General features: G+C 44.3%; 2 protein-coding genes across 2 annotated transcripts; one reads left to right on the top strand and one right to left on the bottom strand.

Annotated features, from left to right (window-relative positions):
* The first annotated feature begins 2,027 nt into the window (after positions 1–2,027).
* On the top strand, positions 2,028–4,506 carry LOC100277138 (OBP3-responsive gene 4). Its single transcript, NM_001150792.2, has 4 exons — positions 2,028–2,342; positions 2,711–2,863; positions 3,724–3,899; positions 4,033–4,506. Exons 1-4 carry the CDS (start codon positions 2,184–2,186, stop codon positions 4,133–4,135), a joined length of 591 nt encoding a protein of 196 aa, NP_001144264.1. The 5' UTR covers positions 2,028–2,183; the 3' UTR covers positions 4,136–4,506.
* LOC100282505 (uncharacterized) lies at positions 4,499–10,133 on the bottom strand. Its single transcript, NM_001155414.3, has 5 exons — positions 9,881–10,133; positions 9,609–9,760; positions 9,398–9,479; positions 5,133–5,275; positions 4,499–4,875 (listed from the first exon to the last, which is right to left on the bottom strand). The coding sequence occupies exons 1-5, from the start codon at positions 9,986–9,988 to the stop codon at positions 4,782–4,784; spliced, it is 579 nt and encodes a 192-aa protein (NP_001148886.1). The 5' UTR covers positions 9,989–10,133; the 3' UTR covers positions 4,499–4,781.
* Between the last annotated feature and the right edge of the window lie 2,793 nt (positions 10,134–12,926).

Here is a 12,926-nt window from a genome sequence, read left to right as displayed (position 1 = left end):
AAACTCTAGAGGACGACTCATTATTTGTTATAGTGAGGATCACTCTAGCGTTGTTGGCGATGAAATCGATGAAGGCTTGATGAAGACCGTAGAATGTTGAAGTGTATATTATCTCAACAAACAGTTGGATAATTGTTGTCCAAAAACCTGATTCACACTAACCCATGCAGGTTCTTCATTTGAGTGAGGTTTCAGAGACACTGGTCTCACCACACAACGTCGTGACGCTGGCATCACAAATGAAGAAAGCATGAGGTCTCTCAGCACCAAGGAACATATAGCTCTCTCACCAAAATCTAGTGGATTGTTTTTTCTTCTTTTTAGGAGAATGATGTTTCCCTAATCTATGTGTGAGTGAGCAAGATAAACTCACACAAAAGGAAGAAATCTGACTCACCCATGATCTACATGATCTGGTTGATCCAGTTCTAAACTTAACAGACAAGACATAGTCAAAATTAAAGTGAAAATTGACACAAATGTCAAAATCCTAAAGATCGCTAGTCGCCACGTTGTAAGTCGTGCAAACAATACACGAAATACTCACACGTTTACCCAACTATAGCTTTCTCTCCTACGACTATTCAAAGAGTAGTAACTTACTCTCTCTGTTCCAATTTATAATTCGTTTGATTTTTTTATCCCAATTTTGATTGACTCGTCTTATTTAAAAAATCATAATTATGGTTAATTTTTACTGTGATATTGTTTAGAATATAATATAATTTAAGTATGACTTTGAATTTTTTATTTTTTTGCAAAAAATGAATAAGACGAGCCGGTTAAACTTATCAAAAAAAAGTCAAATGAATTATATATTGGGATGTAGGGATTATTTAAGTTGGTTGTTTTCCATCTCTATTATCTCTCTATTGTCTATGTGATATTAAACTTTCCACTATGCCACCTTGAAGGATGAGTCTTTGAGCTCAATTCCCATTTTATTATAAAATAAATGAACTTTATTCTATAAAATTTAACGCGCCCATATGTTTGAGCTCAGCTCCACGCTCGAGGCCATAATCTCGTACTAGCACTGTCAGTCTCCTCTTCTAAACACACTTCCCCTACACTACAGAAAAAACAGGAAAAACGTTGCCCACATTAAAAACGTCGCTGAGGTTCTCAATCCCGTTAAGAATGACGGTTTCTATTGCCGACGTACTTACCAACATGCTGACATGCACGTCGGCTAATCCGTGGCCGACGTTCTTAGTTCTTAAGAACATCAACCATCGGCCAGGATTTGATCAACATTCTTAAATAAGTAAGAACGTAGGTTTTAACCTAGCCGACGTTATTAATAAATTTAAGTACTCGCGCGCTCATCTCTTCTCTTTCCTTGTGGTTTCATCCAATCCGCACAGTATTCTCACAAGCCGCCGCCTTTTTTTCCTGGTTTTCCTGTTTAGCTAACATGTTTCCAGTTTTACCATCATCACAACATATAATGCCGAACACTAAAAGTCTGCTGGACGATCCTCATGCCTGTGTCTTCTGTTCGGTGTTGTAAACTGGATCACGAGTATTTTCGTCGGTGTATGCGGCTGTCCTTTTGTTCCTGGCGGTCGCCATATGCTTCGACTGTTTATGGTGTGCCACTATCCCACCTTCCCCGTTAGCTTTTTTTCCGTGCTTCTATGAATATGTTTTTTTCGTAGGATTTACATCTATTAAGTTGTTGCGCCTACACATTAAATTCCTCTTAAAAACATATATCACTCGTGTTTTTTACCGAATGATATATGTTGATATAGTTAAACCATGTTGTTTTGTGATTCTTATTTCGTATAGAAATGTGTGATTTACTTACACCACAAGTTCGAAAGTGTAGCTGCATTCCCAATACATCCAAATATATCTGTATTTCCTCTTAGATACTCGTAAAATTTTCTGGACGAGCAGCTGTTCCAAACTCCCAAACAGGTGATAATCTTATCAATTTCTAATAAATTGTTTTGATGAAACCAATTCACAAAGGGTATATTTGCTCACAATTTATAACGAGCGCAACGTCCCCTAAATGCAGTATACGATGATTTGAGGGTGTGAGCTGAAAAATCTCCACATCACCAGATTACGGCCGGCGGCGGCCCGCTCTGTTCCATCGCCCCCAAGCGGCGGGCCTTGGCTGCGCCGCCTAAATCCACCGGCGAGAGTAAAGGGCGCCCCTCTCTCACACGATGGCCTCGAGCTCCGCAAGCGGCGCCGGGGTGGAGGGCGGGGTCGGGGAGGGGCCGACGACGCTGGACGAGCTGTACCAGATCAACGTAGTGCCGGCCGAGCTCCACTTCAAGTTCCGCAAGGAGCTGCAGGGCCTCCGCGTCGGCCTCAACCTCGAGGTCTCGTCCGGAGGATGCATACTGATTTCTAAACCTCGCCATAATCCCTAGAGCGCTGGACGTGAATTTTCGTCACTCATTGATTTGTTTGTCCATTACCTCGTTCATTTCCCTCTCTGATAGTGAAATTGATTTTCCCATGGGCTCCTTGGGTCCGGAAATGCTAAATCCTAGCCATGATTGCGCATTCGAAACAAGTGTCTTCATAGCTTCCCTCTCCTGCACGCAGGGACAACCTCAAACCTGATGAAAATCGTATCGATGTAGTAGAAACTGTAGGGCTACGTCCTTGGTTGTTACTGTTCTGTGCTGTGGTTAATCGTTTCTGCCGCTTCATAATGTATAAATGTGATATGTTGTCTTTGCAGTTCTACAATCTTGAGGTCAATGACTTTGAGGCAAAGATAGTACTGAAGCCTCTAGATTACGAGCGGAAATGGAAGTTCCAGTACAAGCCCATCAGTGGCGACATACAGCTGCTTTCCAAGAAGATACCAGTCACAAAGTTTCTAAATCTACAGGTTATTTTTCTTCTGCAGCATCCTGTTAGTTGTAACAGTGTTAGTTTTGTACTTGGAAAACCACAAGTGCAAGATAATTTGATATTTTCCATGAAACATGCGTCTAATGGTGCACCCATCAATGTTAATTGAATAATTACTCAATGTGATTGTGTGACTACAAATTATGCATTTGATGCTTACCTTAGTGCATAATGTAAGTTCAGGTTAGTAATAGAAAGATTAAGAGTGGTAAAAGCCTTAATCTTATTTATTTTCTGCCATGATTCTGATAGCATAAATAATGTTGATTGAAGCAAATATCTCTTTACACCCCAAGTAAGGATAATCACTGTTGGTACAAAGTATAAGCTACCACTACCGCTCTAGGAACTGTTACTAGTTACATGAAGTGTGAATCTACCTAAATGACGAATAGATGTCTAATGTCTCTCGTTTGTGATTTAAACATTTCCGTAGTGAAAATTTATTTGATATACTATTCTTCTATATGTGTGATTTGCTGATTTAAGGACTGTGCTCAGTTATTTATGGCAGCATTAAAATGGTCACGGAAAATGGTTCAGAAAAGATTTGTGTGCTTCATCAGAATAGAGCATAGACCATTTTCCTATCCAGGAAGTCCATTGAACATGTTAAGGTGTGCTGTAATCATCTGTGTCAAGTATGATGCCAACATGCCATAAACATGTTAAGGTAGAGAGGTTACACTAGCTGACATTGTCAGATAATCAACATGGCTGAACTCAAAAATGGTAATGAGTTAAAACTAAATGCTCTGATTGAAGTTCACTTTGACTTGGAGAAAATTTGTTCTGTGGCTTTGATTGTGCATAAGGTTTGACAGCAATGGTTCACAGGTTGGCATTGGCCACAATTTTCAACTGAATGCAACTGGATGGAAGTGGAAGCTTTCTACTTGCCTGGGGGGAGATGGTGTGTCTCAGATAAGAAACAAGTCAAAACTCAGCTTGTTCCCAGGGTTTGATTTGAGGATTGGATGGAAAGCAGAGTATGTGCTTCCTGAGATTCATGGGTAAGTCTAAATCTGCACTAACGCTACTTAAATAAATTACTTATAATTATTAGAAGCATTTGAGCAAAGATCCTAGTTCCTGAGCACAATTTGAACTCACGAACACTATGATCGGCATATTTGCTCTACACAGGGCTGTTGGCACAGGAGAACCAGCCTTCAGTATGAACTATGGAAGGTTGCATGCATCGATAGATCGGGTCGAGGCTATCGTTACTCAGTCAGATCAGTATTGATCTTCCAGTGCGGAAAGGCAAGGGAGTTTCTTGATCAATAACAAACACGTTGAGTAGATCCCAGGGTTACAAGAAGCATTCTGAAGCTCCGTGCCTGATGTACAGCAAATACCAAAGTTTAGGACCACGCTTTGAGAAGCTGTTTGAGTTCTCCAAAGCTTTTGACTTTGAGCGGCTTCTGTTGCTTCTGAAAGCGTAACTATAAATAATGTTTATCCTGCTTGTGTACGAAACACCAGAGTATCAGTAATTCAGTATAGTGAGCGACGTCAAAGCATGATCTCTATGCATCAAGATTTGTCTTCTAAGCTATTCGGAAGTACGCTTAAACCCTGCATAAGTGGCCGCAGTAACGAAATAATGTGATTTAACGATTTGTTTCATTTCTCTTCAAAATCTGCTCCGGCGTATGGAAGCACCAGAACAAACAGGTTACAAGCACGGACCACGTTTCTAGGATTCGGACGGATAGTTATCCATGGACACGACAGAAAGCTTGGAACCAAAGTTAATGTCTAGAACATCATTCATTCACTGGTCAACCGGTACAGTATAGCAAAAATGCCTGTTCAGATTAAGCTAAACTTTGACGGATTTCTCTAGACAGCGATGTCTCCCCAGATGGCCAGAGACACGAGCTACCAATTCATTTACTCTTGCGCTCACTGTTGTAGTCATCAATCAGCTTCTCGACATCCTTCCAGAACAGGCCCTCCACAAGAACTCCTTCCTTTGTAAACCTGCACAAGAATAATGTTAGATGTGTACAAATGAACATCCAGGAGAAAAGAAACCGAGTCATGTCATAACTCATAAGGACGTAAAATTTCAAGCAAAAACTGACAGACTGCATTTCAGGAAAACTAGGTCGTCGTGTTGACAGTTCGAACAATAAATTATTTATATGCATCACTATAATCCAGATTTCCACAAGAGATGCATCTGCTCGAGACTCAAAAATGTAAGTCTGCTGAACTAAAGACTACTGGGCACATACCACTTTGTTACGCTCTTAGTGAAATGAACTGGCTTGTTTGCAGAGATAGACTGTGGATCCGCACTTGCTATTGTGAGAGTGTACATGTCCGAGAATCTTGGTAATTTAGAAGAAATAGTGAGGCCAGTGCTGCTGAAAGAACCCTGAGAGGAAACCCATAAGTTAGCAAAGCTATTGACACCACGTCGTTAATAAATACTGAATCAAACAAGAACAGACATCTCACAGAACTGCTGATAACAATTACCTATAGTTAAAATAAGATCACATCAATATCTAACAAGGCATTCAATTCGGCATCAATTTCAAGGCAATGTGTTCACCAAAAAGAATTATTGGGCAAATAACAAGCACTGCTTTTGAAACATATGCTTTAGTGACCACTAGGACTGGATATCACAGTAAATTTTGAAACCAATGCAGATTTGGTGCCCTCGTTAGATAAAATATCATTTTGCAACGTTTCAAAAAAAATCACAACAATGGTGGTGTATATAGGACAGACAAGGTTAAGTATAGTTGCAACGATTCAGTTTCAAATTCAGCCTAGATGTCAAGAAACAAAATAGGGCAACCAGACAACCTGACACTGCTCATCATGTGCTGACAGCGGCACTTGTGATTTTAATCTCAATGTCAAAGATGAATTTCAAACTGAACTCTTCAAAATACACCTAACTTTAGGTGTACTACAATACTACATACATGTTTATTTTTGAAAAATCGGAGTGATAATTTAGCTAAAGAGGGTGCCAGCCCCACAGGGTGCCATATAGTTTTCCATTTTAAATTGGGGTAAAGGGCCTGAAATCAAAATATAGTCAAGTAATCTACCTAAAAGAATCTGGTGACAAAGCTGATGGATGGAGATCGTATCTTTACAAATCACCATAAGAAGGCAGCCCTGGTGGATGAATTCTACGCTAAGCTTATTGGACAGTCTGGGGTTAGAGAAAGAACAATTGATCTGGAGGCCCTTGGTCTAGTAAGGCACAATCTTTCTGACCTTGACTCTCCTATACCTGAGCAGGAGGTGTGGGAAACCATTGGTTGCCTACCTTCTGATAAGGCCCCAGGGCCGATGGCTTCCCATGGAGGTTTTATAAGGTTTGCTGAAATATTATCAAGGATGATGTGTCGGCTGCAGTATCAGCAGTTTGGAGTAGGAATTTTGTAAACCTTAACAGACTTAACACAGCCTTTATGACGATGATTCCAAAGGAGGGAGCTGATCAGGTTAAAGATTTCAGACCAATCAGCTTAGTGCACAGTTTTGCAAAATTGATCACAAAGGTCCTCGCCAATAGGTTGGCAAAAAGATTGAATGACATGGTCTCTCCAAACCAAAGTGCATTCATAAAAGGAAGGTTCATTCAGGACAATTTTATGCTCGTACAACAGACGTCAAGGTTGCTTCACCAACAAAATATGGATCGGCTCCTTCTCATACTAGATATAACTAAGCCTTTTGATTCTGTGTCGTGGCCCTTCTTGCTTGAAGTAATGCAGCAGTTGGGTTTTGGACCAGTCTGGAGAGACATCATCTATGGGTTATTGGCTTCTACTACAAAGGTGCTTCTAAATGGGTGTCCAGGTACAATTATTCAACATAGAAGAGGGCTCAGACAGGGTGACCCCCTTTCCCCAATGCTTTTCATTCTGGTTATGGATGTTCTTGGCCTTCTCTTCTCCAAGGCTGAGGCGGCAAGTTTACTCAAACAATTATCAGGAAGAAAGAAACTCCACACGGTCTCTATATATGCTGATGGTGTGGCTCTCTTTTTTTTTGCATCCTAATGAAGCGGATATCTCCATTACTCTTGATATCCTTCAGTTGTTTGGAGATGCTCCTGGACTTCAAAACAATGCTCAGAAGTCCAACGTATATCCTATCAGATGATCTGAGGAGACCATTTTGGAGGTACAAAGCATGCTTCCATGTGAATTTGCTTATTTTCCCTGCAAATATTTGGGCCTTCCTCTTTCTCTGCACAAATTATCCAAGCATAACTTCCTGCCCCTAATAGAGAAAATTGCTGATCAACTCCCATTCTGGAAGGCAAATTTGCTTAACAGGGCAGGGAGAAGAATCCTTGTGTAGCATGTCCTTACTGGGATGTCTAATTGTCTATCTATGCTGCAATGGCAATTGATTTCCCCCAATGGGACATTCATGCCATTGACAAGATAAGAAAGGGCTTTCTATGGAAAGGGAGAAAAGAGGTAAATGGAGAACACTGTTTGGTCGCATGGGGCAAGGTATGCCATCCTTTGCAGTTAGGAGGGTTGAGAATTTCTAGTCTCCCTGAACTTCGTTGGGCTCTTCGCATGAGATGGTTATGGCTGCAAAGAACTGATCCTAACCGCCCATGGGCAGGGCTCCCAATACAAGTTCCAAGCAAATCTAAGCTCTTCTTCTCTAGTGTGCTAATTACTGAGACTGGCAGTGGGTCCAACACTTTCTTCTGGACAGATAGATGGATCAATGGAAAAAAGGTTTCAGATATTGCTCCAAGACTGTTTGCCACAATCCCAAATAGAATAACACGTAAAAGGACTGTGCAAGAAGCTTTGTTGAACAGAAGATGGATTACAGATATCAAGGGAGCACTCACAGTTGGAGTTCTGATAGATTTCTTATCTCTCTGGGATGCTCTTTCTGTCATTGTGCAGCAGCCTAATATTGAAGACAAACGCATCTTCTCCTTGGCACCTGATGGCAAGTATTCTGCAAGTTCAGCATACAAGGGTCTGTTTGTAGGGTCAAGTTCCTTTGGGCACTACAAAAGAGTTTGGAAAGCTTGGGCTCCACCAAAGTGCAGATTCATGCGGTTAGTGGCCCAGAATAGGTGTTGTACTGCAGACAGGTTAGCAAATAGAGGATTGAATCATCCTGCAAGATGTCCTCTTTGTGATCAGGAGCCAGAACCTATCAACCATCTGTTGGCGTCCTGTGTATTCACAAGAGTATTCTGGTATAAGCTTCTAAGGAAGCTGAGCGCTCTTTAGCTCCACAGCTGGCTGCTATTTCCTTCCTGGATTGGTGGGAGAGGACAGCTGTTGTTGTTACTGGAATGACCAGGAGAGGTCTGAACTCCCTCATCACTCTTGGAGCCTGGATGATCTGGAAACATCGGAATAGAGTGGTTTTTGATGGAGTATCTCCAAACCTCACTCTACTCCTTGAGTTGGTAGTCGAGGAAATGCAAAAATGGCAAATTGCTGGGGCCAAAGGTCTTTGTTTCTTGCCCCCCTCATCCTGCTGCTTAGGGGCTTCGACTAGGTGGTTTTTAGTTTTTGGCTGGGTTATGGATCCCTATCTGTATGGTTGTTTCTGGCCTCCGTAAGGAGTGCATTGTATTTCAGGTCTTCTTAGACCTTTTCTTCCCTGCTAATATATTTATGGGGCGCAGTTCTCCTGTGCTTTTCGAGAAAAAAATAGCCTATACATTGTATTTCCATTTCTTATATGTTGAATAATATCTGTAAGGACTGAATAAAGCAGTTATCGCCAGCGCACCCCTGCCCGTAGACGCAACCTCTAGGGTTGAAGCACCCCTATGGTGGACCACCTTCACACGCAGGTGGAGGCCCACGGCCTATAGTAGAAATAGATAAACACAATCTAACATTATCATTCAAGCAAAAGTGAGCATGAGTTGAGTAATTAGGAAGCAAATGACACATTTGAGCATAGCTTACTGAACCTGAGAGAAGGATGCGAATAAAATTCAAGTTGTCGAACAATTATAAGAAAAACCACTCCATCGTCAACAAAACGTCTAATATAAGAATAGGAAACACATCACAACTTTAAAGGCTAAAAACTTCCGTGGCAGTTGAAAATAGATAGCAGTAATTGGGTCACCAGGAGTTTGCGACAGGCGAAAACTTTTAAAGAAATGTTCGAAGGGCAAACGAATTCCCCACATGAATACTTGCTGAAAACAATCTCTTCAGTTGGTTGAATATAACATTCATCACACATTTTTACGAAGCAAACTTTGACTGCTTATGATTTTATTAAAACAAAAGCACTTCAGTCAGAATTTTAAGGAACATATACCAGACAAGCACTCATGTAGTTCTAATGTCCTAAACATGATCAAGCATATATCTAACATATGCAGATACTCAAGCCGAAGCAAACTGTTTGATTTCATTCAGCTACAGTGTAGTCAGAAAGAAAGTAAAATAGGCTGCATATTAACAAGTACACTTGGAAAGTAGGAATTCAAGAGCAACAAGTCCAGATGGAGACAAACCATAGGAGGGTGCGTGAATAGGATGGCATCCTTCTCCTTGGTGTAGCTAAGGATCAGCAGCACCACATTCAGCACCACATACGTATCGAGTCATCTAAGTCAAGGATCAACAGCAACAAGCAACAATTCCACACGATTCTCAACAGAAATCAGATCTAGCGCCGATTCATCATAACCAAAAGATAGGGCAAACCAATGAAGAAAAGGATATAGGGCGATGCAGCCAAGGAGGAAATCGCGGTTCTGCGGGAACTTCTTGGGGTAAAACTGAGCGAGGAGGGCGACAGCAATCACGGCGGCTCCGATCCCCAGCTTCCAGTTGCCCAGCCGCGTGTCCTCGGTGTAGCCCTTACTCTTCACGACCTGATGGCATCACGAAACCACATCGTTGGATGATAAATCTAGAGGAACCAAGTGGTAGGAGCGATCGAGGAGGGGGGAGGAGAGGGAGGAGGTGCTAGGGTTTAGGGTGAAGCATAGTACCTCGGAGATGGTCTCGTCGAGAAGGTGCTTGATGGAGTGCGGGTCGAGGAGATTGGCCTTCTTTGGGGTAACCTTCGCTGGCGTAGCCGCCGCGCCGTCGCTCGCCATGTGCGCCGCCGCTACGAGATCGTCGACGAGGAGGGACGTGGTGGTACTGGTAGACGGAGCGAGGGAGTGAGAGATGAGAGAAGAGGGCCCTGTGAGTATTGCGGGATCTGTCAATGACGGATGGGGTGGATGTGCTGGGACCGGCAAGTCAGTCACACAAAGGGCTGCTTCTTGGTACACGGGCAGGGTCGGCCACGCGGGCAGTGGGTGGACCAATGGGAGAAAAGCAGCGCGTCACTGGAGTACCACGTCAGCACTGAGCACCCAAAAAGATTTCAAACCATGTTTGATATGCCGATTTTTTTTGCAATTTCATCCTTTTAAAAAAAATCATGTTGGGCCCCTAGACGAATTAATGTTGTTTTGCAAACTTTTACTCGGCGTCATGTCCTATTGCACCGAGGTGACACGTCTTGGCTCCATAGAACATGTCGCCCGAACAAAATGACGCGTTAGCGTGAACGCCATGTTCGTGGATGACGTGACCTAGATCGGTGCCATAGGTCTTGGTGTTGAGCTAGGTAGTACACAGCTGTGTGCACCTTTCCTCTTTCCCACGTTATTTCATTTCTCTCGTGTGCATTCTCTCTCCTGTGCCCATGCTGCGCTATCGTCGTCATGTTCCTCGGTCTAGCTCACCGCAGTCACGCCCTTCCTCATGCCCTAGCTCGTCGCTCCGCAATCCCGATTCTGAAAGGGAAATGTGCCTTTGGGCCATTTCTATAAGTGTTTTGGTGGTTAGATGTCCAACACATATTGTCGGAGAAAAAATCCTCCGGCCGGGTGGCGGAATGCACCCGCCCTAATCCTAAGATGAGGAGGGGGCCTAAGCGTTTGCCTGTTAGGTGAGTTGTCGATGAACATAAGAACACTCGAGGGTTTATAGTGGTTCAGGCTGCAGGAGCGTAATACCCTACCTCCACTGTATGTAAGTTGTATCGAGCGTGTGTCCCTTGTAACGCTGTGTCCCTTCCCTTTTATAGTTTAAGGGAGGTACATACAAGGATGCTGAGCCCCGACATGCGGGCCCAGGAGCATAATGGTAGGAATACATTATGTGAATAGTAAATGCTGACAGCACACAAAGATCCTCCGCCTTAGTAACGCATGAGTAATCAGCAGGAGTCATGATGACCGCAGTCCATGCAGCATTGATAGTCAGTAACCCTTTTCTTGGAAACGTGCGAGTAATGGTGAGTAACAACACGGCCCACGCAATGTGGACCGGGCGTGCCGCCTGTCACTGGAATGGACAGGCGCACGTCTTATCCGTAATAAATGCAAAGACGCGCGTAGCCCAGAGGCTTTATGCCAGGTTTCGCCTGTTGGCTTACACCGCGCGCAGTAAGCCATGTGGCAGCATCGGGCCTCCACCTGAGCGGGGAGCAGGAGTACATGCGATTAGGTCCGGATCCCACCAGACCAGGTCTGGACACGTGTCGGCACCGGACCCCCGCCTGGGCCCTGGTTAAGGCCCGGGTATGTTCTGTCCTAGAACCAGGGACCCCACCGTGGGCGGCCCGGACCCCATACAGGGAGGTCCGGATCCATTCCAGGGGTCCGGTTCGCACACGTGGAGGTCTTGGACCAAACTTGGAGGCCCGGACCATATATACAGGGGTCTGGCACCTTCACATGGGGGTCAAGACACGTGGCGGCACCGGACCCACCCATGTGGTGGGGTCAGGTGCTGTTGCTGGCCCAGAGTAGTCACCCGAGGCTGGGGCGAGTCATGGCCTGGTCCCACATACAGCTCTTTTACCACGCGACTAAAAATAGCCGCGTGGATACTGCATCTTTGTACAGTAGTAAGGGGTACCTAGTTTCAGGGTACCGATAGTGGCCCCCGAGCCCACCTCAGGGGAGGATGCGAGCCTGCAGGTGGGACCAAAGCTTATACCTTGCCTCAACATGGCCTGATTGGTGATTGGCACATTGTTTTAGCATGTCTGCTGATGCGCCCACTATCAATCCGCCTTAGGTCACGTCAACTGCCATATCTGTCCCCGCGGCTGACTGACCCATGGCCCCCACGCCTGGTGGTTTCGTTGGGCCACTGAAAGGGAAATAGGGTCAAACCTTTTCCTAAATGATTTTCGTGGTTGAATTGCCCAACACAAATAATTAGACTAACTAGTTTGCTCTAGATTATATGTTCCATAGGTGCCAAAGGTTCACAACAAACCAATACAAAGTTAAAAGAAAGGGTTTAAAACAAAGGAGCAAAGAAAACCGAAGGCTGCCCTAGTCTGGCGCACCGGACTGTCCGGTGTGCCACCGGACAGTGTCCGGTGCACCAGGGAGATCAACTCTGAACTTGCCACTTTCGGGTTTTTGGAAATTGCTCCCCACTATAATTCACCGGACTGTCCGGTGTGCCAGCGGGAGTAACGGCTAGCGCACCAACGGTCGACTGCAAAAGTGAACAGTCAACAATGCGGACTGCGCGCGTAGAGTTAGAGCAGGCGCCAGAAGGCGCACCGGACAGTGAACAGGACCTGTCCGGTGCACCACCGGACTGTCCGGTGGCCCAGCTGTCAGAAGCTCCAACGGTCAAACCCTAATGGTTGGGTGACATGGCTGGCACATCGGACAGTGTCCGGTGGCGCACCGGACTGTCCGGTGCACCCATCGACAGCAGAGTTCCCCAACGAGCATTTTGGTGGGTGGGGCTATAAATACCCCCCAACCACCACACTTCAAGGCATCAAAGTTTTCAGCTATTGCATTCAATACAAGAGCTCTAGACTTCACTCCAAGATATAAACAAGAGATCAAATCATCTCCCAAGTCTAAAGTTCACTCCAATCAAATAATGACTAGTGAGAGAGAGATATTTGTGTTCATTTGAGTTCTTGTGCTTGGATCGCTTTTCTTCTTCCTTCTTTCTTGTTCCCAAGTCATTTGTAATCAAGGCAAGAGACACCAATTCTGTGGT

This window comes from Zea mays, chromosome 2 (assembly GCF_902167145.1).
Source record: "Zea mays cultivar B73 chromosome 2, Zm-B73-REFERENCE-NAM-5.0, whole genome shotgun sequence".
Lineage (NCBI taxonomy): Eukaryota > Viridiplantae > Streptophyta > Magnoliopsida > Poales > Poaceae > Zea > Zea mays.
This window is presented reverse-complemented; position numbering and strand designations above follow the sequence as displayed.